A 27,664-nucleotide genomic window follows, 5' to 3' on the forward strand; every position below is an offset into this window, starting at 1 on the left:
TGTGAAAATAGATCGAGACAAAGGATTAGCTATTTACAAAGAGGAGCTTTGCGAAAGTCCACATGCATGTACAAGTCAGCTAATGCACATGCAACCACATTTTCCAGCGTGCCACGCAGGTGATATACCCAAGCCATCCATCATGTGGACCTTGGTGTGTAGATGCAGCTACTGCCAAAAGATGAATGTGGTACACTCAAGGCCATCACATTAGAAAAAAGCGGATGTATTAGAAAACCTCAGCCGATCTTTCACAAGCATTTATTCGTTGATTTAATTGTGGAATACATGACTAGTGGACCAACCTCATTCTTGAGATAGGGATCTACATAGTGGTACCCTTCTAATAATGGATGGCTTGGATATTGCACGTCTGTCATGCTGGCATACATTGTGTTGTGTGCATTAGCTGACTTGTACACACATGTGAGCTTAACCAAGCTCTCTCCAAAGAGAGTGATTTTAGGGCCAGCCGGTTTGGATGCACCCTTTGAAGGAAGATTCGAGGCCTAAATTCTGTTTTGATCCAAATGGCAATTGATTTTGTGTTTGGATGCACTTTGCAAACACACATCTCATCTCCTGCTCAACAAATTAGGCGCGAAAACATCGACTCGACAAAAGCCAATTGGCAGAAAAACTAGGCCTGAAACTCCCTTCTCTCGGAAACCGTGTTTTGAGGAAGTGCATCCGAATGGGCCCATAGTCTTGCAACTTTTTTCTCTTTTCTTTTTCATCCTAATCAGTAACACCTAATTTATGGTCATTACCAGGTAACGTTTCTTGTAACCTTCAAGTAGCACCTTCGGATCCTGTACGGTTTGTGTGTAGGCATCAATCTTCTTCAGCTCCTACAACAGGTTTCCACACACACACACACACACACACACATATATAGAATATAAATAAACTCACTCACGGTAATTCAAAAGATTGTCCTTAATTACAGCAGTTATATAGTATATTTCATCATCTTGTATATGGTAAACATAGGAAATGTCCTACAGAGCACCCATCTAAGGCTAGGCTGACCCAATTCGAAGGAAATATAAACCATAGAAGTGAAAGTGGAAAGTTAGCACACTTATACCAGCGAGCTAACGAACCAAAACCTAAGAGTTGCCAAATGGTTTTGTCAAGTTTGACTGCCAGAATGTTTTCAAAGAGAGAGATCTACATATAGATAACTAGTTGACTATCTAATGCAGGGGCATTTTCACACCAGCCTCAAGCGGGGTTGCCTGTGGGATGCAGGGGCACACTCGGGGTGGGCAACCATGCGAGGCGGTACCCATGCAATTTGGGGCCCATGAGGGGGATTCAGCCGAGGTCCAACCCCATGAGATGTGGGGCCTGGGCTATGAGATAAAGGGATTGATTCGCCATGCTCTAACAGTTCGAGCTTTAAAGATCTTCCGCTACAATGAGAGCTCCCTCCAACCAATGTAGGTCAACCTCATCAGGTCAACACCTTAAAATATATCCCTTCAGCTATAACCTTGTTGGCTTTCATGCCCTTGAAAGCCAATCAGGTTGTTTCTCCAAGTTTGTTCACATTACAACACTTAAATACAAAGTGCATCATATTTTGACATTATCGCTCTCACTCCAATATATGTGCATAATAAGGTTACGTGTCAACGCATAGATTGGTTGATTCAAAATATATCCTCCATGAGGACTGTTTTTGTCCAGGAAGTATACTATGTGCAATCTGCCTAATGATTTATGCTGGCATGCCATCTTTCGTGTCTAAAGGATGTTTTCAAAAATAGTTTTTGAAAAGGAAAAAAAAAAAAAAGCCTTACTGGTTTATTAGGAAGTTTCTTGTTTTGAATCAAATCTGATTACAATCCAATGATAGATCTTCAAGTTCCAAGGGATAGGGTGCACTATAAGAGTTAGGCCCACTTGACGGAACATGATCATAAAGTGGAGGTATAGATAAATGAAGTAGGCAAATGGGCGAGAGGTATTTTGCCCGAAGACCTTACTACAAATGATAACAAATGAGTATTATACATAGCCACATTGGATCTCGTGCCCCATGCATACATTATTAGTGTTGGTATTGTGTGCCCTGAATAGCTAGTGATGAGGACTATGATCATGTATATAGATGACAACATGTGTTTGATTTACACCACCGCCACCACCACCATCACCATTGTCATCATATAAGCCTCATCCCAACTAATTGGGGTCAAAAAAATGAATCCTTTTCCACCATTCCACCCTATCAAGAGCCATAACTTCTGTCAAACCATAGGTCATTAGGTATTTTATTACTACCTCCACCCTTATCCTTTTGGGCCTTTCCCTTGCCCTTTTAGAGCCTTCGACGTGTACCAACTTACACTCCTAACCAGCGCAGTTCTCGGTCTCTGTTGCACATGACAAAATCATTTAAGTCTACTTTCCCTTATCTTATTACCTATTGGTGCTACTCCTAAGTTCCCTCGAATGCTTTCATTTTTAATTCTATCTTCCCTCGTCTTGCCACCCCATCCACCATCCTCATTTCAGCTACATTTATACTACAAACAATTTGTTCCTTAACTACCCATAATCTTATAGCCACCCTATAAAATTTCCCTTTCGAGTTTGAGTGGCATACGACAATCACATAAAACTCCAGAGACACATTTCCATTTCTTCCGCCTAGATTGAATTCTATGGGTAACATCCATCTCAATCTCTCCACTCAATAATTATCGACCCAAGGCATCAAAAGTGGTCATTTTTGGGAAACTTCTTGATTAACAATATTAACTAATTCCATTTCCACTCCTCTTGTTACAAAAATTGCACTCTATATACTTCATTTTAGTCTAGCTAATTTTAAATCCTTTAGATTCTAAAGCACTCTTCCATAAATCTAGCTTTGTGTTTACGCACTCCTTTGTCTTGTCCATCAAAACTATATAATTGTAAACAACATACATGGGATCTCTTCCTGCAAATTACCTAACACCGACCCCTAGTGGAAGCTTACAGTATAACAAAATTAATGTCATACCTTGGATGCCATAATTAATGTGTGTCAAACTTTTCTAGCATTGAAATGTGAGTTTGGACACAACGACCACTAGTTGAGGAAGAGTTGTGTTCAATGGATTTTAGTACCCTAAATTCCATGACCATAATAGGAGGTTGGGCAATCCTTAAAAGCTTAAGTGGTCATCATGTGTGAAAGGAACCAATGATAAGTTGGGATGGAAGGTCTCCACCATCAAGCTACTAGTGTCTTGCCCTACCCCACATGAGAGTGAGAGTTCAAGGATGTAGCCCTACCCCACATGAGAGTGAGCGTTCAAGGATGTAAGTTCTTGTGTTTAAGCCTTGTTAAACACTTGCATTGGAGGATTGCATTAAGTTTCTGATCTAGGAGAACCATCATGCATTGATCGGATTGACTTGATCATACACTAGCTTTGATTAATCCTTAGACTTGAGGATATACGAGGAGTACAAGCGTGTTTTGTGCTTTGGCTCACCCTACATGGTTACATTAGTTGTTGACATATGGGTGTAGTTGTGTACATGTATTAAGGATGCAATCATGATCCATATGCTCCAACATAGGATCCACTAGTTATCTTGGGAAACTTACTAGTGGTTTAGATCTTAGTGATCAGAAGTCCATTATGTTGTTTTCTAGTTGGGCCCCACATTTAGAAGGTTTTGAAGGTTTAAGAAAAGGTTTTTAACCGTTAATCTTTTGCTTTAACCGTTAAAAGTATTTTATTGTGCTTGATAGATATCCGATGGTCGAGATCTTGAGGATTGCCTCTTAAACCAACATGGGATTATGGTCAAGAGTGGATACCACTGGATAGTGGAGAGATTGGTTCAGTTGTGTGCATGGAAAGGTAGGTTTACAAACTTTTGATCTTGTCGAGCATCAAGTATGTAGGGATGAGAAGCAACATAACTAGTGTTTCCCCCTAAAAAGCCCTGATTCCTTATACCACAAAAACAGCCAAAAAGCCCTTGGACATCTGGCATGAAATAAGGTATAGAGAGAGAGAGAGAGAGAGAGAGAAAAGAAGAAGAAGAAGAAGAAGAAGAAAAGAAGAAAGAGAAAATTCATCTCCTTCCATTGACATGTGTGAATGTGTGGGTCCAACTTGTGGATGACTCTCCGGTGCACACGCTCAGACCGATAGTGGGTGTGTGACACGTCACGTTTCTTTCTCCTCTCATTAGGATAGATTCATGAGAGATCTCCTATGTTGGAAAAACGTCATCAACATACACCAACATGCAAAAGGAAATTAGCGATAGGACCTCCACTGCAAATTTGTATTTTATTTTAGGAATTTGATTGTATCTACATGGGGATCCAAGGAATTTTAAATTTTAAAATTTTTCAAAACCTTGATGCTTCCATTATGTTTCCAAAATTCATCACAATTAGGCATTAATTTCTCTGATAAAAGAAATTACGATTTGAGAGAGAGAGAGAGAGAGAGAGAGAGAGAGAGAGAGGAGTCCATAATCCTATATGGTTTATACGTAGCTAAGTGAGGGTGTGAGGTTATGGAGTCACTCTACTACAGGGATTGGTAGATCATCTTGCTCCAAGTTTTAAGATTTGTTGCTAAAGGTATGCCTCATTCCCTTCTTCATTCTTTATCCCTTTCAACTTCTATTTATGCTTGGGTCCTTACTCTTGCTTAGGTGGTAGCCTCTAAGGAGTTTCAACACCCGGTCAAGGGTTCGAGTGCCCATATGTGGTGAAATTCCACTAGCGTGAGTGTGTGGGGGTGTGTGTGCGTGTGTAAGAAAAAAAAAAAAACTTCTATTTATGGTTTCACATCACAAGTATGGAGCCCTTCTTAAAAGGCTTTGGATTCAATCTAGCCTACTAAAAACTAGATAATTTCAAGAAAATCCTAGAGAGATCATTCCAACCTTCTTCAGAAGCTAACTTCTGAGAACAAAACCCACTAGACTCAAGCTTCTTATGTATCCATTCCCTTGAAACACCAAAATATTACCATGGATGGCTCTTTGATATTAAAAATTGAGTAGCCTACAAAAACACCTGTCATTTGACAACATCCAATCCATTGATCTAGACTGTTCATTAGGTTAAAGACACATTTCATAGGCTACCATGCAAAAACCCCTCCAATCTAAAATAATAATAATAATAATAATAATAATAACAACCATATAATTAATAGCCTTTAATATAGAGAATTAAGATTGTTTACAATCAAGAAACAAATGGAAGATCCTTCTAGGGCCTATCAATGATGGTTCAAGATGCCCACTTTGGCCGAACACAGCTGACGCTAACCATCTAGTGTGTAGTGGTCCGTCTAAAGTGGCAACTTCGTTGAGAGGGGGAACAACATCTGCAGATATCAATTCAGTTGCAAAGGAGAGCATAAGTTCAAAAAGTCGAAGAAGATTAGGTAAAGAGAGCCTATTGAAAGAGGGAAAATGAAAAGAATTCGGATCCCTAAATCCTATGCAGATGTGGTGAAAGGTCAGAGGGAGGTAGCCGACATTGAGATGCCATCACAGTTTCGGTTGAAGATATTGAACTGCAAAGCCTCTAAGGTTTGGGCTTGGAAAGAAACTCAGGGGGGATTACCTCTTGTAAGGGTAAATCAGAAATTTCTCAAAAAGACACGGGACCAACCACACCACTCTCTACTCATCAAGACTAGAGAAGGAGCTTCTCTGAAAACAATCATAGCATGGTTTCAAGCCTGTTATGAGATTGGGGAGGTTGATTGTATCACCAAACCCTTGGGAGAGAAGGATTTATGGGTCTCCGTCAAGCCAGACGCCTATCGACCAGATCATAGTGGGTCGGGGCCTTATTTAATGATGGTCCAATTCGAGAGGTCCATAGATGGGTGAAGACAGTGTTCGAAATATCGATACTATCGGCCGATATATCGGCCGATATTATCGTTATCACACCCCTGCGAGACGATACAGTCACGATAACCCCCGGAAGATACCAAAAAACTCAAAATCCAGATATCGGCCGATATATCGTCGATATCGCACGATATTTTGACGATATCACGCGATTTCCTCTCCATTATTGTCGGACATCGACGTCATCATCCGAAAAAATCAGGAAAAAAAAATAGAGGATGGATTTCGGTAACTGTAGAAGAGATCGCCATGATCGGAAGCTTCCATTTGGTGGGCCATTCGAATTGAAGCGCCATTCCTAGGTTACCGCAAATAACATCTCCGATTTTGGAGAGAAAGCCGGCGACATCCGATGAGATTTGGGAGATATTTTAGGGTTCTGGTTTCCGGAACCCTCTCTGTTTGAAAACCAAAGGTCGTTCAAGCCTTTTTTCTCGGACGCGGATTAGCTACTGACAAGTTAAGTAGCGAGATCGCTACTGAAGTGATGTCACCAAGTTACGTGGGTCCCACCATGATGAATGTGTTATATCCACACGGTCCATCCATTTGGAGATATCATTTTAGGACATGAGTCAAATAACGAGGGAGATAAAATTCTGTAATGGACCCCACTACAGAAAACAGTGGAGAAAGTGACATACACCATTGAAACCTTCCTAAGGTCCACCGTGATGTTTATTTGAGATCCGACCCGTTAATAAGTTAAAAAAGGCATTATAAAAGGGGAAAAAATATATCAGCTTAATCGAAAACTTTTGTGGCCCTCAGAAGTTTTTAATGGTGGGCGTCACTCTCTCTACTGCTTTCTGTGGTGGGGTCCATTGGAGCTTTGAATCTTTGTCATTCTTAGGCTAATGGCATAAAATGTTCTCTCCAAATTAATGGACGGTGTGGATACAAAACATACATCATGGTGGGGCCCACGGAACTTGGTGACGTCAATTCAGTAGCGAGTCTCGCTACTCAGCTAATCCCGCCCCCTTTTTTTATTGTAATCGAGTATGAGCGCACGGCGCACCACCGAACTGTGTTGACGTCACCAAGTTCTGTGGGTCCCAGCATGAGGTATGTGTTATATCCAGGCCGTTCGTCCATTTGGCGAGCTCTTTGTAAGGCTTGAGCCGAAAAATAAGACAGATCCAAAGATCAACTGGACCACACTGCAAACAGCAGTGGTAGATTGAACGTTTACCATTGAAACCCTTTTGAGGGTCACGAAAGTTTTGGATCAATATGATATTTATTTTTCCTCTTCATTCAGGTCAGGTCTGTGTGACCTAATTAACAGATTGGATAGAAAATAAACATTATCGTGGGCCCTACGACCCAGGGAGGTTTCAACAGTAGGAATTTTCCTACCCACCTTTTCCTTTAGTGCGGCCCACTTTAGTCTTGGATTCTGCTCATTTTTGCTCTCAAGTGCTAAAATGATCTCAAAAAATGAATGGACGAGGTGGATTTCTTACAAACATCATAGTGGACCCCACATAGGTTTTGAGCGAAGGAACTTGGTAGCAGCACCCCACCCCTAGTGTGGTGGGAAGTGGATCCCCTAGTGAGCAGTGTACTTTGTAAACTTTGTGGGCCAACTATAATTCATGTATTTTATCCACTCCGTCCATCCATTTTACCAGATAAATTTATGGTTTGAATGAAGAGAAAAAACTATTATTAGCTTGAACCAAAACTTTTGTGGCCCACTAATGGTCAATCACCATTGTTTCCTATGGTATGGTCTACCTAATTATTGGATCTGTTTTATTTTTTAGATAATGTCTTGAAATGATATGGAAAAACGGATGAGCGGGGTTGATATTGAATATAGTTGTCTTAGTTCAATCGGACAGCGCACAGCTTGGGACCTTATACAACGGAAATTTATTATGTACACTTCTTTTTTGAAACTTTATGATTTAAAAGTGTGTATTAAGGGCTTTTTTAACAATCCCCAAAATTTCATTAAAAAATTCAACCATTTTCCCAATGTTTCCCCATGTTTCCCAAAAAGTGCGATAAACTATGCGATACAAACGATATATCCCGTGCGATAACCGATACGTATCTGTATCCCAAGGGTGCGATACATTGTGCGATACCGATATTTCGAACACTGGGTGAAGATATCCTTTTCTGGAGAGGAGGAAGTTTCATTTCTTCTACGGGAAATTCCATTAGAACTATAGGTCGAAGAGTTCTTCAAGGTGATAGCCTCCTATATAGGAGAAGTTATAGCAGTCGATCCAACCACAACCAAAGGAGATGAGATTGGTGTAGCTAGAACTTTTGCAAGGAAGCGACCAATATGGGCAGACCCAGAATCGATCGACTTAGGGCGGGTGACAAAAAAATTATGATGGGGGTGTTACAGGAGCAATCCAAGGGATTCCATGTAGGTGGGGAGAAGAATTGCAAAAGAGAGATGGTAGTTTCAGGTTGGAGTATGGTCCCATGGCGAAGATAAAGGAGGACCAATTCCCATACCTCGCGGAGCACCAGAAAGGGTGGTAGAGGGCACATGGCAGCAAGAGTTGTTTTCTGCAAAGAGAGACTCGAGCGTGGCGCAATCCCCCTGGAAGAGAGATTGCGGGAGCTTAGTCAAGAGTTTGCTCTAGAGAATCTCGGGATAAGTTTTTTCAAATGGGAGAATTATTCCACCAATCCAAAGATGCAATGAGTATTGAGTTCTTCAACGATGCTCTGAATGTTACTCCCCTACAAGCAACGAAGGAAATTCCAAGAAGATCCATTGATTTGGCTCTTCTAAAAGTCACGAAAACAGATGGAGAAGAGGAATCGGGCTAAGAAGATACGCGGTGTCAAGAAGACGAAAGCAAGAGATGCCGCAAAGGCTGGGAAGAAGAAATGAAGTAGTGTGCATGTTCTCCCATTTAGTCTATTTTTGGTCCTTTTTTTGCTTGAGGACTTGAAGAATCTATTGAGTGATTTATGTTATTTCCGGTTTCGAGTTTTGAGTTTCATTGATGAAGGATGCGGATACAGCATTAAGAACTGAATTGCAGCAGTAACTAAGTTAGTACTTTTTTTTAATATCATCTGCAGTGTCTTCTTCCAAAAAAAAAAAAAGAAGTCATGCCATTAAATTAGGGCTCGTTTTCGGTATTAGAAGAGGATCATGAATGGTACAAGGACATGATATAGTGTGTGGGGAAATTGGTGGGTATGTCGTTGGGAGTAGAAGACAGTGATGTTGATGCATTTATTAAATTTGTTGAGGAAAGAAGTATCTAAAACTCTGGAGAGGCTTAAATACACAAGGGTAAGCAAAAACTCCCAAGGGAATGGAAGGAACTTCTAAATTTGGAATGCTCTGTTAATTATGATGCGGCCTCCAGTTGAAGTGAGGGCAAAAAGGGAAGGGGAGCACAACACGAAAATCAATGAAGATCTTATGTTGGCTAAGAAGCCAAGGTAAGAGGGCACGAGTAAGAGAAATTTGTAAAAAATAAAAGATTCAGATTCTCGCCTTATAAGAGAAAATTGGACACATTTGATGGAAATCATCTGCAATCATTATGGAAAATTAAAAACAAGGGTTGGGCTGCTCTGAAGGTGGAAGGCTCTAAGGGAGGAGGGGGTTGCTTAGAATAGGGATCTCTGGAGTGGAAATGACAATAATATATATAGGAGCATTTTTAGTGTCAATCGTATTCAAGGAGTTACCCTCTTTGTTTACAGGCCATGCATTTTCAGTTTATGGGCCATGCCCGACTCGAAAGCACCTTCTATGAGCAAAATTGAATCGAGTCAAAGCTACTTTCTGTAAACACACGAATTTGGAGAATGTTTTTTTATCTTTCTTCAACCCAAAGGTGGGTTTAAATAACCACATTACAAGGCTATACAAGGAAGGTTATTTAAGAGCTTCTCTATATATGGTATTTTACACCTAACAACCCATATATACAATATTCTATTCACATCCCCCCTCAAACTGATGTGGGATAATGAACCAACATCAGTTTGCCGTGAAGAAACCTATGACAAGATGATGTCATAGTTTTGGTAAAAAAATCAGCAAGTTGCAGCTCTGATGTCACATGAGGAAGAGAAATGATTCCAACTGTGTATTTTTCTCTCACAAAGTGGCAGTCAACTTCAATGTGTTTAGTCCGCTCCTGAAATATCGGATTCGAAGCCAACTGAATCGCACTAAGATTGTCAGCATATAATGGAGTCGCCACAGACAAAAGGATCCCAAGTTCTATCAATAATCCCCAGAACCAAGTAATTTCACTACATGCATCTACCATTACACGGTATTCTGCTTTTGTGCTAGATCTAGATACCGTGGTTTGCTTTTTACACTTCCAGCTAACCAATAATTGTCCTAAGAAAACACAATAACCCGTGGTGGACCGTCGTGAAATGGGACATCTTGCCCAATTTGCATCAGAGTAAGCAGATAATTGTAGATCGGGCGATGATGAAAAGAGAAGCGCTTGGTTGAGGGTACCTCTAAGGTAACGAATAATGCGATGAACTGCCGTCATATGCAATGTGCAAGGAGCCTCAACAAACTGGCTAACAACATGAACTGCATATGAGATATCAGGACGAGACATAGTAAGATAGACTAGTCTTCCCACCGGCTGCCTATAGGATGTAACATCGGAGAGAAGGTCGCCATCATCTTTCTCATACTTGACATTCAATTCCAAAGGAGTCTCATGGGTCTTGTTATCTGTAAGGTTTGCAAGCTTGATCAAATCACAAGTATACTTCCATTGACTCAAGAGATAACCTTGAGTATTACGAGAAATTTCAAGACCCAAAAAATATGTTAATGGCCCCATATCCTTCATATGAAATGAGGAGTGAAGTAATAATTTGAGATCAGCAATTCCTTGAGCATCACTTCCTGTGATGAGAATATCATCAACATAGACTAAGAAAGCAACTAGACCTGAATCAATCTTGAGAATAAACAATGAAGAATCATATTGGCTTTGAGAATAGCCCACCGTGGTTAACACCACATGGAATTTTTTAAACCATGCTCTTGGTGCTTGTTTGAGTCCATATAAAGCTTTAGATAGCTTACAAACTAAGCGTGGATCCTTGGATTTGTAACAGGGAGGTTACTTCAAGTAAACTTCTTCTTTGAGATTTCCATGGAGGAAAGCATTCTTGACATCGAGTTGACTGAGTTGTCAACCTTTAGAAGCACTTATAACGATCAAGGAACGGACCGTTTTCATTTTTCCCACTGGAGTGAACGTCTCATCATAATCAACTCCATATTCATGTTTATAGCCCTAGGCCACAAGCCGAGTTTTGTAACAATCTAAGCTTCCATCAGATTTTAATTTCATAGTATATACCCATTTGCTTCCCATCACCTGCTTTCTCGCAGGTAATGGAACCAGCGTCCAAGTAGCATTCTCTTCGAGTGCCTGAATCTCATCATCCATGGCCTTTACCCAACACGGTTGTGTAGATGCCTGAGAATAAGAAGCAGGGACAACCAAAGAATCTATCCAGAAAACAAGGCATGATGAGAGGCAAAAAGATTTAATCAATGGGGAGGAACAGATGGACGACTAGAATGTCGTAATTGAATCTTAGTGGAAGATGGGATAGTTACCTGCACAATAGGAGAAGAAGACAACTAATTGGAAGCAGGAGCAGCTGAGGGAGAGGACCCAAGAGAGATAGGCTTTACACAGCGTTGGTAGACTTGCAAAGGAGGAGTGGGAGAAGGAAGCATAGAATGATTATCTTCAAAAGAAGACATATGAGAAATGGAAGATGGAACAATGGTAACTGAAGGAGATGCATGGACAACTCTATAATAAAGTAAATTTTCAAAGAATGTGACATGTCGAGACACATGAACATGATGAGAAAATGGATCATAACAACGATAACCTTTCTGATGCTCCCCAAATCCAAGAAATACACATTTAGCTGCCCTGGGACCGAGTTTATCCCGTTCTCACTCTAGAAGATGAACAAAAGATATGCATCCAAACACTCATAACCGACTATAATCAGGATCTTTATCATGAAGGAAGAATGTGAGAGTTTTCCAGTTGGCTAAAACACTGGAAGGTAATCGATTGATCAGATACATAGCGGTTGATTTTGCTTCAGCCCAAAGAAATTTTGGAACACTGGCATACTCCATCATGGTGGTTGCTACCTCAGTAATGTGCCGATTCTTTCGTTCTGCTACTCCATTTTGCTCCGGTGTGTGAGGACACGTTCGCTGATGTATGGTTCCATTTGAACTTAGAAAAGTCTCAAACTCGGAGGTCATATATTCTCCCCTAGAGTCAGACCGTAGAACTTTAATTTTCTTTTCAAATTGAGTCTCCACGTATGATGAAAATTGTCTGTAACATGAAAATGCTTCAGACTTGTGCTTCATAAAATAAATCCAAGTGTGTCTTGAAAAGTCATCCACAAAGATGATGTAATACAACAAACCACCAGGAGCCATGATGGGAGATGGACCCTAAACATCAATATGAATGAGATCAAACTGATTCTGAGTACGAGTGTTACTTAATGAAAAGGGCAATGCAGTAGATTTACACACTTTGCAACTAACACAGTTCATATCAATGGAAATGGGACTAATATTGATTTCTTTATTCAAGAGACCAGATCTAAATAAGAAAAGAATGTTTTTGGAAGTTGGATGCCCTAAATGACTATACCAAAGTAACCATCATTTATTAGCAACAGAAATATCGTTAGAAGATGGAAGAAAAAAACAACGCGATAAGACAACTCCAAGATCGAACGCCAAAGAAAATAATCGTCCTCTCTTATGGCCCTTCCCAATCAGCTTTCCTGTTTCCAGATCCTGTATGAAACAACTAGACCGAGAAAACAAAACCAAATAGTTATTCTCTACTAGTTGAGCAACCGAAATCAAGTTGGCAGATAATTTAGGAACATAAAAAACTTTGCGATGGAAGAAATTGCGAGATGAGGAAGGTGAGACTTTCAAGGACCCGATATGAGAAATAGGTAAATGTTTCCCATCCGTAGTGTAGATGGGACCCACACCACTATACGGAACGCAATCAGTTAGACAAGAAAGATCCCCAGTCATATGATTAGATGCCCCTAAGTCAATATACCAAAGATTTCTAGGATCAATATTACCTATCGAACCTGAAGAACCCATCGCTTGAAGGATTTGCTGAATTTGTTCTGGGGAAAGGAGATTACGCTGCACCAATGGGGCCACAGATGAATCTGAGTCAGGCTTCGCAAGAGAGGAAGTCAGAAATGCACGTCCACGTCACTGGTAGTGAGGAGGTAGAGGAGGGCGAGTTGGGCAATTGGCTATCTCATATCCTTCTTGTTTGCAATACTGACAAAACAAAGTACTTGGTCTAGAGGAATTCATATTTGCTTTCTTGTTGGGACAACGAGCAGCCACATGACCAAAACCATTACACTCAAAACATTTTACTTTCGACATGTCTCGTGACTTTCCTAAAAAATAGCGAGTAATGAAGGCAGCATCAAGAACAATCTCTCTCATAGAAGCAAGGGTTTTTAAACATGTTTCTTCTACCATCAAATCAAATAGAGTTGCTTCAAGAGATGAAAGTTGAGGCTGGTTCATCAGAGCGGCTCGGGTTGGTTCAAACTCCGAACGGAGTTTATACAGAAATTGTATCAATTTACTTGTGTCACGAAGTATCTTTACTGTCTCGACCGCCGCAGCGGGAATAACTGGATCCATAAGTGGAATCTCATGCCAAAGGGAGGTAAGTTTAGAATAGAAATCTTATATACTCAGATCTCCTTGTTGTAATTTTGACAGCTCATACTCTACTTGATAGTGACGGGCATGATTCGATTGTTGATAACACCTTTTTAAGTAAGCCCATATTTAAGATGCAGTCTCGAATGACGTGAGGTTAATTGCAATGTTGCTCTCAACACTGTTAAGGATCCATGTGACCACCTTCGAATTATTTGCGGTCCAAGATAGGAGTTCTTTTTCATCCTTTGGTTTGCCTACCGAACCATCCACATAGCCATAGAGGCTCTTTCCTGCTAAAACATGTTTGAATTGAAACTACCATTGGGAAAAAATTTTCCCATCCAACTTAACATGGATAATTTCAATCTTATCGTAGGGATTCATGGATGCCATAAGGAAGAAAAACCACGAAGAAGAAATGTACCACAGATTTCTGGGTGAGCAGGACTAGATCTAGCGAGCATGACCGGATCTGACGAGCAGGACCAAATCTGACGGGTAGGACCAAATCTGACGAGCAGGACAAAATCGTTGATGGAGAGCAGGACCAAATCTGATGTGGATCTAGAGGTTTTTTTGCTCATGCAGCAAGTATGGGCCACCGGATCTGGAGATGGTAGAGACTAGCCGTAACTATAGCGGGATCTAGATATGGTTTTTGACAGTGAGCACGCTTATGGAGCACGATGGAGATGATGATAGGTTGCAGAGAAGATGACAGAGCCACCAGAATCAATGGAGGAGGCTGTTAGAATCGTGGACAGCCAGAAATCGATGAGGGACCACCGGAATCAAAGGAGGAGCGCCGCTTCAGAAACCTAGCTCTGATACCATGTAAACACACGAATTTGGAGAATGTTTTCTATCTTTCTTCAACCCAAAGGTGGGTTTAAATAACCACATTACAAGGTTATACAAGGAAGGTTATTTAAGAGCTTCTCTATACATGGTATTTTACACCTAACAACCCATATATACAATATTCTATTCACACGTTCAACCTACCATGGTTAATTGGAGAATTGGAGGGGATTTCAATGTCCAGATTCCCTCACAAAAAAATCTAGTGGAGGAATGATTAAAAGCATTAAGGGCTTTGCGAAATGGATGGATCTGAACAGTATGGTAGACATTCTAATTTGGGGGGGTGTTGCAAAATACACCCGGTCCAACAGGAGAGAACCTAGTGATGGCAAGGCTAGATTGGTTCGTGGTGTTGAGTAACTGGATAGACAAATATTCTCTTTTCAGATCAAGAGAACTCCCTCGCACCTCTTCTGACCATCATCCCATTCTGTTGGAAATTGAAGTAGAAAGTTAGGGGCCCAAACCCTTTTGATTCGAATTGGTCTAGTTGGAAGTGGATAACTTTGCTAACCTTGTTAAATCTTAGAGGAAATCTTGTGATGTCAGCAGGGTTCTGGCTGGAGAAAAAACTTATATTCATTAAAGCTAAGCTATCTAGCTGGAGAAAAAGCTTCTTTTCATAAAAATCAGAAAAAGGTCTACAATATTATTAGTGAAATGAATGTGATCGACATCTAGGAAGAATCAGATTTTCTATCTGAAGAAAATCGGAGAAGAAGGTTGTCCCAATCAACAAAATTCTCCAAATATCTTAAAGAAGACGAAATAATGTGGAGGCAGAGATCGAGAGCTTTGTGACTTAAAGAAGGTGACAAGAACACAACATTTTTCATGGAATTGTGAGTACACGAGCTAGATCCGATCACATGAGCAACATCTAAGTGGATGGTAACAAACTTGATAATAACCTTGAAGTATGTGCAGCGATTGTGGACTTCTATACAAAACAGCTAACATCTAATGGTGGTTTGTGTCCATCTTTAGATAATTTCATTTTCTCAAATATTAAAAGAGGAAAGGGATCTCCTTGAGAAGTCAGTGATGGAGGAAAAAATTAAAGGCACAATCAATTGGCTAGGGAGTGAAAAGGCTCTAAGGCTCGACAAATTTCCTATTGCATTTTATCAAGCCTTTTGGGAAAACGATTAAGGAGTTAGTGGACTTCATTAAGGAATTTTTTGAAAGGGGAAGGCTTCCTGAAGGGATGGGAGCTAATCTTTATAGTCCTAATTCAAAAAAAAAAAAAAAGGAGCAGAATCTATAACAAATTTCTGCCCTATTAGCCTCATTGGAAGCTCATATAAAATTCTAGCAAAGGTGTTAGCAAATAAATTCAAGGCGTAGCTCACATCGATCATATCGAGGAATCAAGGAGCGTTTGTGGTGGATAGACAAATCCTAGACATTCCACTTTTAGCACATGAATGCATTGATTCAAAACACAAGGAAGAAAATGGGTGCTGTGTAGGTTAGACATCGAAAAGGCCTACGATCATGTTGAGTGGAGTTTCCTTCAATACATATTAAGAAGAATAGGATTTGGCGAAAAATAAGTCAGTTAGATGATAGAATGTGTCTTCCGCTTCATTCATGATTTTGGTGAATGGTTCTCCTAAGGGATTCCTCAACGCTTTGCAAGGTCTAAGGCAAAGGGATCCACTGTCTCCATATCTATTCATGGTGGCGGTGGAGGCCCTTAGCAGTATGTTGTCCAAAGGCCAAGAGGCAGGCCTTATTTCATGTTTTGGTGGAACCCCAAGCAAGACAAAATTATCTCACATTCGATTTGTGGATGACACTCTTATTCTACGAAGCGTATGAAGCTATGGTAGATAATTTGCAAAAATCAAAAATAAAAATTGTGGTTGTTTTGAAGTGGTCTCGGGACTAAAAATCAATATTATGAAGAGTGAGATGCTTGGCATAGGTCTCTCTGAGGAAGAGTTATCTAAATTTGCAAATGTGTTTGGATTGGGGACAGTTGAATATGTTCCTTTCCATCTTTCTACTTGGGATTGACACTATGTTTGGGTAGACCTCCAAAGCACTTGTGGAACAAGGTAATATAGAGATTTCAATGGAAGTTATCTAAATGAAAACAGAGGCACTTGTCTTTGGCAGGCCAAATTACTCTAATCAAGGAGGCTCTCTCAAACCTCCCCGTATATTACATGTCCCTATACAAATGTCTAAAATCTGTTTTAGACAAACAAGAAAAATTAAGAAAAATTCAAATTCCATCTACTCAAGTGGGATGAAGTCTAAACCTTTTTGCCAAAGGAGGAGCTGGAATCAGAGTTCTAGAAGATATGAACGCGGCCCTCCTCGGAAAGTGGATTTGGAGGTTCGGGTTCGAATCAAGGAAATTATGGAGGAAAGTTTTAGTTGCTAAGGTCAAAAAGTCATCTTTATATAGGACATCCAGCATATGGAAATCCATCTCCTCAGTTGCTTCTAAGGTGAAAACTGGTTTGAAATTCCTCTCAGAGATGACTCTAAAATTCATTTTTGGTGTGGCAACAATTCTCTTAAGAAGGATTTCCTAACTTTGGTTTGCCTATCCCCGTCGAGAAACATATCAGTGGCGTCGTGCTTCTCATTCGAAGATGGAAGGGGAGCATGGTGCCCCCCATGTCGTAGAGGCCTTACCGATTAAGAGGCACAAGAATTCTCAAGACTGTTGGATCAGTTACATCCATTTCATCCTCTATCCAATCCTGGAGATTCCTGGATTTGGTTGGCTTCCCCCTTGGGCATGTTCTCAGTTAAGTTGTTATACTACATAATTCCTGCAGAAGCAACCATGGGAGATCATGCTTTTTCCCATGCTTTCTGGTCGCATGGTGCCAAAAGTCGCCTCATTTGCATGGTTGGGAAGGAGGAGACACATTCTCACGGTTGACAGCCTTCAAAAAAGGGCCATGATCATCCCCAACATATGTAGCCTCCATATGGGTGATGCGGAATCTATCAATCACATATTCCTGCATTGTCTATTCGTGCATCAAGTATGGTCACAACTACTTCAGAGGCCCTAAAAGCCTCTGAAGTCAACTGGGTGATGCCTGCCTCAGTCAAATCATTATTTTGGCTGTGGCACAATGTTCGACTCGCAAAAGGAAAAGGCCCTATTTGGCACTTATTCCTTCTAGCAATCCTTGGAACATTGGGTTGAACACAATGCCCGTTGCTTTTCTAACAAATCAGGGACCTGGGAGGAAGTGTGTGTAAAATTAAAACGGATGTATTGGAATGGGCTGCAGGGCCTGTTGATGTTAAACATTTTCCTATTTTCGGTTAGACCTTTTATGTCAATGATCTTTCTTCATGTAATTCTTTGCTGTCTTAGCAGTCGTCGAGCAGTCTTTTAATAAACATCCATTCTCCTTCCAAAAAAAAAAAAAAACCAGCTGCTTCTTACAGTCTGTCATTAATTCCTCATTATTATAAAGAATCACTTTTGTTAGGAAATCATAAGATACAAACGTTATGGACCTGTAATGGTCAATTTTTTTTAATGGAAAATTTTTATTGCCCACATATCGGCCCATTAGGGGCTTGTAATGGCTGCTACATCAGTATAGGGCTGTTATGGGCCATTTTTTTTCAGAATGAGCGTTACAGCCACATATTGCATAACAGATTCCACAGTTACCATTACAGCTGTAACATAACCATTTTTAATACCATGTTCCAGACTTGATAAACAAGACTGTTCAAGTAAACCAATGTAACTAGTAGCACTATAACTTATAGTGCGAGCACTATAGCATCTCTCTTTTGTACCACTCTACATGTATGTTATTACTTACTACCCAACCAAGTAAGCTAGCTAGCCATGCATCATTCATGTATGCATGAATAAATTTGCATCCAACAGTAGACCAGCGGGGCAATCCACTAAAACAGAGTTGCAAGTAACCTCAAACAAGTTAAATTGAAAGATAATTCTGCTCTACTGGTTTTAATAGCTGATTCTACATCAGATTTACCACATCTGATTGGATAATTATCAACTAGAGATATGTTTTAGGCATAGATTTCAAAAGATCCTAGCTTCATGTGCATCAATCAACCCACAATGAGTACAGAACATAAATGGCAATGACATGTCAGAAGTTATATCAAGATTTGCTTTTTTGGAGTTCCAATATCAGCTTTTCTTGGTGGAAAACCAAATGTTGCATTGGAAATATTCCACTTTTTCCTCATATTGGTTCCACAAGAAATTCCAAAGTGCTGAATTGCAACAATTTCTCCACAAAATCTACCAAAATTGTTACAGGCTTATGCAAGAAGTGTTGTAAGAACACAAGAACAGATGATTCATTGGAATTTTCCTAAATCAAAAGTGCTCAGGCAATTAATAGGAGTGATTGATGAAGATGTACTATCATGGCAAACATGTACAGGATTTGGGATGAGCAAGTGGCTGCCATCATGAACATGTTGTCCCAAAAGTCAATCCAGTCCACTCATAGGGTGGGCCACTTGTGAATGAAAATGGATTCTTAGAAAGAAGATGCCACATACAGCCCACCTGATGAATGGACCGCGATTTTCGGACTAGGTGCCAATAATACCACTGCACAGAGATCCCTTGCACGTATGCCACGTTGGCAGTTGCGCCACAAGTTGCTCTTCAATCTCAAACGGAATCGCCTCAGTATTTCTATTCCCGATGGAGGAATTCATGGATTAACCACGTACTAACAAAACTAAAAGAGACCCATTAAAGCTATATGCTTAAGCGCAATCAAACATATAAGCAGATTGCAGACATATGTAGTAATATTTCATATGGTTGTGAACATACCTCAATCCATGCAGCCAGCTTTGGCCTGCCTGTGGCGATGTCATATTTCCTTAATTCCAGAAAGAAGTTTTGGAATCTTTCAATGAATGGAGCATAAGCAATATCCACCTGAAAGTTAAACAGTTACTCATGAATCAGTTAATAATGGTAACGAAAAATATTCAAATGCACTTTATTCTTTATTTTTCCGAAAGTATTAAAATAAGATTTTTCTTCTTTTCTGTTCTTTCTTTTTTTCAAAAGAATATCTCACATGCACAAATCTCAATCCTCAAAAATCATGGATGGAGATAAGCTTCCAACCATGTGGTAGTTCTTTTGTGGCTGATTTCTATAACAATTCCCCTTGCCACACAAAGAGAAGAAAAAGAGAGGAGGAAAAAAAAAAAAACTGAATATCTTTTCTTGTAGAAATAAACATTTCAGGCATCATTGCCTGCATTTGTTTCTCGGTCTGGCAACTATTTTCATGAGCCTTACACACATGTGTGACCCATGCTACAGTGATCAAGACCATTGAGATTATGGGCACCATCATAGATAGGAGATGCCCGAAAGTCTTCATACGGGAATATCCCAACCATTTGATCTTTGGCTTTCTTCCCATTGAAAATACGCCAGATTTTCAATTATATTAGAACTAGAAATTGAATATTATTGAAGCATTTCTGGTGTAATGTCCTAAACCTCAGCAAAAGCACCATTTCCTTATGTTCCCAATTATACATGTGGGTCCCATAGCCTGGTGATCCAAAACATCAACCTATGGGCCACACCATGCATGGGAGATGCCCAAAAATATCCCAGATCAGAAGATCTTAATCCTTAAATCATCTTACTTTTTTCTGTTGAATGTGAATTGTCACTTATTTCCTTTTCCATCAATTGGTAGGCCATCAATCAGGAGGTTCGCAGTCCAGTCTAGAAGACTTTTGGGAGCATCCAACCATCCATGGCAGGGACCATGAAGCAGTTGGTACCACCTAAACATGGGCCTACATGTATGGAATGGGATGTGCCGGCTACCTGTACATGTTTTGACTCAACGGCGCAACCTCTTCAAAATAGAGACAGAAAAATTCAGGTCTTACCATTTGAACACATCAATTTAAGCAAAAATACAAATAATATAATATCCATCTGCTTTGCATTTTATAATGGTCTATCAAATGGAACCCATATCAATAGTATTTTGCAAAACAAACAGATAAATAAAGAAAGAGAAAAACTCTTAGTCTGGCAGAGTATGATGGATGATGCACAGGCACTTAGAAATTACTTAAGACAGCATACATAGCATATCATAATTCAAATTAAACCATCCATATTATGTCTGCCAGTTTCAATGTATTTTTTAACCAAACGTTATGCTTGTTTGATTATCTGACCATCAAATTGGTGGATGCTTATTGGATGGTAAACAATGGAAAACACCCAATATTGCAAGAAAAAAAAAAGTCCATGAATCAGAGGCTAGGATTGATCAACCAATCTGATTTTTGGACTTCAACTCATGACTGTGGGTTCCACAATTGAGTCGGTTTAACTTTGTGCCAGGTCTACAATTTCCAACTTTCTGCATATCAAGCGTCACATACAGCTGGAGTATCAAATAACTCCCTGTGAAGAAAATCATTTGATTTAACTGGAACTAAGAAACACAAAATAGTTTACATAGAATAACATGAACAAAGGCAATGCTTACCATACTGAACTGGCCAAGGAAAAATGGCCCATCATCAAATTTGGAAAGAGCGCTTTCTAGATGATCACAGGTAGCACCTGATGCAAATTATTCATGAAAGCCAGCTCGAATCAGATATATCTTCATTTTTTCAGGTTAAACAAACAAAGGCCAACTCAGACGCATTGTGCAATGAACCATTACTTGTTCGTTGCACTCAACTGTATGGCTTATGAATCCATACCATCCATCCAGTCGGTGCTACTGTAGATGATCCACAGTGGAAAAAGCACATCGAAATGCAGAATTTTAGCTGTTGATTGGTATCGTGCATATGTATGCTAAAAATCGAACTGCCAATGCTCCAGATTAGAAAGGTAGATCTATTAATCTGATGCTGGTATCATTCAGTCATAGTGGTTTTTGTTCCCACTGGACGGTTCAGACTATACCCACCCAGACATGTGTAACAAACGGTGTGGCAACAAACCATGAGATGATCATTGCACACCGAAGTGTAAAAGATCCTCAAATTCATGAAAAGCCAAAAACTTGCAGTCTCACCAACTTCATCTGGTACAGTCTCTTGGGGAAATGATCTGTAGTTGACAGAATTGAAGGTATCAGAGTATGAAAGTAGCTCTTCTGCAAACTCCTCCTTGGCAGGATCCTACAGTTTTTCAGAGCATCATCATCAGAATATTGATGGTAAAATAACGATTAGTATCAACATGCAAACGGATTCTCCTAGCCTCACATCAGGGAGAAGCGCCGGGCCTTCGAAATTGCTATCGATGTATTTGAGCAAATCCAAACTCTCTCCTTTGACTTCATTATTGTGCTCCAACGAAGGCACCTGGAATACATTAGAGCATGCACATGAGCATTGTCGAGGAAAAGCTTCTTCATCTAGAAAGGACATCATAATAGTTCTTTATTTCTTTCTTTCTTCTTTCTTTTTTTCCCTTTTTCATTCTTTTTCTTTACTTTCTTTTCTTTTTGTTTTGTTTTGTTTTTTTTTTTTTTTTTTTTTTGAGAAATATCCTATCCTGATGCCTAAGGACGTGAATTGTGTCCTTCCCTGCTACTTAGTAACAGGATGCCCACAACTTTCTTGTACATTAGAAGATCTCAGCCATGAAAATTTTGTCGATCGTTGTATTTTGTTTTTCTTACCATTCTATTTGTAGGTCACTAATCACTTTAGGCCTCATCATCAATTGTGGAACCCATGAAAAATCAACAGTATGGAAGCAACTGTATGGATTGGGCGCATCAGGAAATTATTCACAGCCCCCCAATGGATCATTATGGGATGATTATCATTTCTGTCACAGTGATATGAACAGTAAATTTGAAGTCAAGTCTCCAAGTCTGGAAAGTATTTTTCCTTCAAAAGAACTTGGAAGGAATCATGTAGAGCCTAGAGAGCAGCAGTTCAGATTAGAACATCTCTCATTGTGTAGGAGCAGATTTTGAGCAGCTTCCTAATAGAATGCCCTCTTTTTTCGCTCTTTCTTTTTTGAGGTGAGAAAGGATACTCCATTGTCACTTTTATGTTCAACCAATCAATGGAATAGCAAGATCTACCATTCAGAAACCTATGCTGTTGATCTGGTGTGCCCTATCGTGGAATGGATCATGCTCTAATGTCTCTCCTATCAAATGATCCCCAGCCATTTTGATAGAACTGCATACCCATTATCCTCATTTAACGAGGGGGATATCAGCAAGATAGGATCATCTTACAAAGGTGATTTCCAGGGTATATCACTACCATGGCAAGTGGCGACCAGCATACCAACAATTCCTATCAAAGGTGATTTCCGGAGTATATCCTGTGCCAATAATTCATGAGAACGGAGAAATTGAGAAGGATATTGATCATTGAACTAGAGCTGGGTGGTTGAAGTGCAGACATGCCTCTTTTGTTTTGTGTGATTGCCTCATACCATCAAAGGGGATCAATGGTTGGTTGACTAACACAAATCAAAAGCTTGAAACAAAAGGAAAGATGTAGAAAATCATGAAGCTGAGTGAAAGCAAGGGAAGACATGAACCAAGAAGAAGCAAATGAGGAAGTGGCATTTTTTTTTTTTAATGAAGTAACATGATCTACCAATCTAACCGGTGAAAGAAATCCATGGAATGCGAACGCATGTTGGCCTCCATCATCAGTTCCTAAAAAAGCTCATGAAGGGCAAGACATGAAAATCCCATTAATGGGTAGGTACTAACAATCAACTCAAGAAGTGCAAGTTTTGTTCGGAGCTGCAGGGAATTGATGCATCCAGTTTTCACGGCATCATCAGATTTTCCCAAATGATCCCGTAAGCTGATCCATTGAAAAAATCGGGCCATTGGCTGGCATATCAAGCACATCAAAGAGTCCCTAACAGAGTGCTACAAGTTGCAAATGTCTATAACTGATATTTAGATAATTCATCCCATGACCATCAAGGGTACAATCGTGATGGAACATTGGGATCATCCAATGGTTAGTGAATCCAAACTTCGTAGTGTTTCAACCAAGATGATGATGGAGACAGAGTAACAGGATTCGTGTTGCTGACCCAATAAGTTGGGTAAGGGTTTGATGATGATGATGGTGGTGGTGGTGGTGAGTATTTAAACCAAGATCAATGATAAAGATGGATTGTGGGATCAACGAGCCCAAATTGATGACCTGAATAAATCCACATGCGCAATTGGATAGTCTACATGTACACACATGACTATTTTGATCACTTCATCCAAGTTTCTAGAGTCATTAGTTGTTGATTATTGCCTCTCTCTCTCTCTCTCTCTCTCTCTCTCTCTCTCTCTCTCTCTCTCTCTCTCTATGAATTTCCTGGTTAGATGTCAATTAAGGACATGTTTAGAATCTTTGTTAGTTGTTTCATTTCCTTTTTGTATTTATAGTCTAGGTAACACCCTCCTAAGGCCCTGTTTTATAGATGCTTAAAATGAGTTCATCTCATTGTATTTAACAGTTATGCATTAGAGATATTTATCTCTAATACATAATTACTATTAACATGAAGACATTGTGAATTAGAGATAAAGATCTCTAGCACAAAATTATTGTTAACAATAATGAAATGATCTCGCTTTTAGGTGTCCACAAAATAGGGCCAAAAGGTTTAGGATTTATTCTAGACCTAAAATATCAGTCCAAATTCATTGTATAATTCAAATGAGGTCTATAAGAAGACCCTTAGACCATATACATGTTAATGGAAGTGATTGATTGGAATAAAATAATAATATTGATATTAATGTTAATGAAAATATTCACTTGCAGAAGGAGAAACCCTAAAAAATCCACTTCTTTCAATTATATTTGTGCAAAAACCCATTCTTTTCTTCTTTCTCATCCACCTACATGCTTTATTTTTGGATTTTAGATAGTAGAACCAATAATCCCATCAATTTCTGCCATCATAAACAGAATACCTTCAAACCAATCATCAAGTCCTTACTGTAACAAGTGTTTTGGAGAATCATCTGCCCCTGGATTGGCAGTTGCAGTAATACGTATTTACCTCATTTACTATCAAACTATCATCCTTTCAAGGAAGGAAAAAAATATATATTTGAATTTTTCATTGGCAGAAAAAATAAATTTTATTAGTATCATCTATAGGTAAAATGCTTCCACTCATTTGTTTGCAATTGCAAGCTTTCACCCTTGTACCACTTGTCCTAAAAATGCTCCCCATCTAATGAAATTGTCATTCATAGGCCCCATTTCTCCTATTTATTCAATTTTTTTGTACCCATAAGAAATAATTTTGCCCTTAAACCCACATCCTCCATTGCATTCCTAGAAATTTACAAACCATTCTTATGGAACAAACAAAATAAAAAAGCCAGTATTCAAGTCCTTACCTCAGTGGTAGACTCCGAGGAGTTCCAACACGAGGTCTTGGGTTTGAAACCCATAGGTGGTCAAATCCCACTACGGCATGCGTGGGTGCGTGTGTAAAGAGAGAGAGAGAGAGAGAGAGAGAGAGAGAGAGAGAGAGAGTAGGACCTTATTTCCAGGGTAGACCTTCTCCTTGTACCAAGTAGGCCTATTTTGCAGATTAATAGGAACCAATTTTATTTTATCCTGCAATCCCTACTCACTCACAATAAAATAAAATAAAATAAAATAAAATAAAAAAAAAAAAAGAACAAATAAGTCTTATTGCCAAATGAATGATACAATTATAAAGACATTCGGAACAATAGAGCAGGAAATCACATAAAGATGGGAAAAAAAAAACCTTATAATTTCTAGCAATCCATGTGCGTTGTGCATATGGGCATGTATAAGTTACATACATCCTTCACAAAACAGAATGAAGAGAAAACACAAATTCTCAGTAATGGAAATGGAAAAGAAAAAAAAAACAATTTGATCTTTCTAACGGGTGTGCTGCACTTCAGTTCAACACAGAGTACAATTACCCATCATCCAGACTGTTTAACAGGTGGCCCCACGGTGGATAGACCACTATCACCAAACATGGATTTTACAATCTTACCCATCCAACTGATGAACCATTTACTATTCAACACTGACTGTTGAAAATTTGCCTACCATCCATTTGTAAGTCATTGATCACAAGATTAAGATCATCTGATCAATAGGAGCATTTTAGTAGCGTACAATCTACCATGGGAAATGTCCAGTGAATTGTCTGGACAGCTGATTGCCGCACCCGCACTAAATGTCCAGTTATAACAGAGTGCCACAGAAGTAATTTGGTTCTTCTATGCTCCGGTTGGATTATTAAAGAAAAACAAAATCAAGAAATATAGTAATTATTATTCGACCTCGTGGTTCCATCGAAAAGAGTCGGTTGTTCGGAAGTAGAATCCAGGACTGGGGGAAGAACCTCCTGCAACTTTCTTTTAAAAAAAAAAAGGAGAAAATCAGAATTAGTCCAACTTAATAAAACTAGAAATTCCAGAAAAATCAAACAAATATAGAGAGAGAAGCATGAATTAGAGAAAACCCAGACAGAAAAATCCAAGAAAATTGATTTTCGAGAAGAATCAAGAAGAATATATGTACCCCCTCTACACAAAAAGAAAGAACAAGAGAAAAGAACGTTGAAGCAATAGCCCAAAAACAGAAAATCCATGAAAAAATGACGTTATGAAAAAAAATATATATACACAAATACAAAAATAAAGGAAAAATTAAATAAATTCAACAACCTGAGGGGAAAAATAAAATAAAAAATAAAAAAATCACACATATACAAAAAGGAAAAGGAAAAATAAATAAATTCAACACGCTGTGGGAGTCCCCTGAGAGTGTTTTTGGCGTTTAGCTTTGTTTGTTTCTTTGTTCTTTTCTATTGTGTTTTCTGCTCTTTTTATTTTGTTGTTTTTGTTTGTTTTTTTCGGCAGCCGGCCTTAATAACATTGCATCATCTTTCAAAAAAAAAAAAATCAACAGAACAGAAATCCAAAAAAGCAAAATGAATGAAAAAAAGAAAATGAACAAAAGAAGTACATTCCCGTCAGCTTAACAAAACTAGAACATACAAAATAAAAATAAAAATAAAAAACACAAAAACAGAAATTCAAGAAACAAAAACAAAAAACAAAAAACAACCAAACCCAAAAAACAGAAATTCAAGAAAATTGAGTTTTGGAGGAGAATACTCGCTGAATAAAACAAACATAATAAAGTAGAAAAACGAAGAAAATGGACTACAACAGGCAGAACTCATACCAACACAAAAAAGAATACATGAATTCAAGAGAATCCAGAGAAACAGATGGGATACAGAAAAGGAAGATGGAGAGTGAAAATGTTTTCTTTTTTTTTTCTTCTTTTTTTTTTCTTTTTTTTAGAAAATTACCCAGTTGCCATTGCTTTGGAGCGAGGTTTTGGTGCTTTTCTTGGATAGGAATGGAGTCTGGTAGCTTCGAGGAGGAGGAGGTTGTTTAAGAAATGGTGGTCTGCGGGTGCATTTATTGATAAAATGCAGGATTTCTGGGCGAAGGAGTCTAACGTCAGGAATGACGAATTGCTAACAAAGGCAATGCCTACTCCCCCTGCCACTAGCCCGGTGGCTTATGGTCAGTGCTCCGTGGGCCCCACCATGATGTATTTGTTTCATCCATGCCGTTCATCCACTTTTAAAGATCATTTTAAATTGAATAGAAAAAACGAGAAGGATATAAGTCTCAGGTGGACCACACCACAGGAAAACAATAGTGATTGGATATCCATCATTAAGATCCTCCTAAGGCCCACTGTACTGTTTATTTAACATCCAATCTGTTTATTAGGTCATACAGGCCCAGATGAAGGTAAAAAAAACCAATATCAGCTTGATCCAAAACTTTTATGGCCCCCAAAAAGTTTTTAAATGTCGTGGTTCATTCAGCCCTTTTTCCTGTAATGTGGTTCACTTGAGATTGGGATATATCTCTTTTTTGGTCTCATACCATAAAATGATGCATAAAAATAAATGGACGGCATGGATGAAACACATACATCATGGTGGGTCACATGGAGCACCCACCACCTGCCATTGGCTGGTGGCAGGGGAGTTGCCAATCCGTTTCCCGCCAATTTGGTGGACTTCGTTTTCTGTAATTCTATACCCAACTGCGTGGATTTTCTGCGAAA

General features: G+C 39.2%; 3 protein-coding genes across 4 annotated transcripts in view; all 3 read right to left on the reverse strand.

Annotated features, from left to right (window-relative positions):
• LOC131253124 (protein IN2-1 homolog B-like) overlaps positions 1 to 27,664 on the reverse strand; it is a 94,271-nt gene that overhangs the window by 388 nt on the left and 66,219 nt on the right. The gene's annotated exons all lie outside the window — the stretch shown is intronic.
• LOC131253126 (protein IN2-1 homolog B-like) lies at positions 6 to 27,054 on the reverse strand. Of its 2 annotated transcripts, none has more exons than XM_058253959.1 (10): positions 26,889 to 27,054; positions 25,849 to 25,923; positions 25,296 to 25,356; positions 25,061 to 25,147; positions 21,782 to 21,880; positions 21,589 to 21,694; positions 21,046 to 21,122; positions 19,341 to 19,448; positions 771 to 851; positions 6 to 381 (listed from the first exon to the last, which is right to left on the reverse strand). In XM_058253959.1, the coding sequence occupies exons 1-10, from the start codon at positions 26,897 to 26,899 to the stop codon at positions 307 to 309; spliced, it is 780 nt and encodes a 259-aa protein (XP_058109942.1). In that variant the 5' UTR covers positions 26,900 to 27,054; the 3' UTR covers positions 6 to 306. The 2 variants fall into 2 exon arrangements, with proteins under 2 accessions (XP_058109942.1, XP_058109943.1); XM_058253960.1 differs by lacking the exon at positions 26,889 to 27,054 and adding an exon at positions 26,759 to 26,871.
• LOC131253125 (uncharacterized mitochondrial protein AtMg00810-like) lies at positions 9,768 to 11,840 on the reverse strand. Its single transcript, XM_058253958.1, has 2 exons — positions 11,513 to 11,840; positions 9,768 to 11,369 (listed from the first exon to the last, which is right to left on the reverse strand). Exon 2 carries the CDS (start codon positions 10,728 to 10,730, stop codon positions 9,855 to 9,857), a length of 876 nt encoding a protein of 291 aa, XP_058109941.1. The 5' UTR covers positions 10,731 to 11,369; positions 11,513 to 11,840; the 3' UTR covers positions 9,768 to 9,854.

Source organism: Magnolia sinica, chromosome 8 (genome assembly GCF_029962835.1).
Source record: "Magnolia sinica isolate HGM2019 chromosome 8, MsV1, whole genome shotgun sequence".
NCBI classification, from domain to species: Eukaryota; Viridiplantae; Streptophyta; class Magnoliopsida; order Magnoliales; family Magnoliaceae; genus Magnolia; species Magnolia sinica.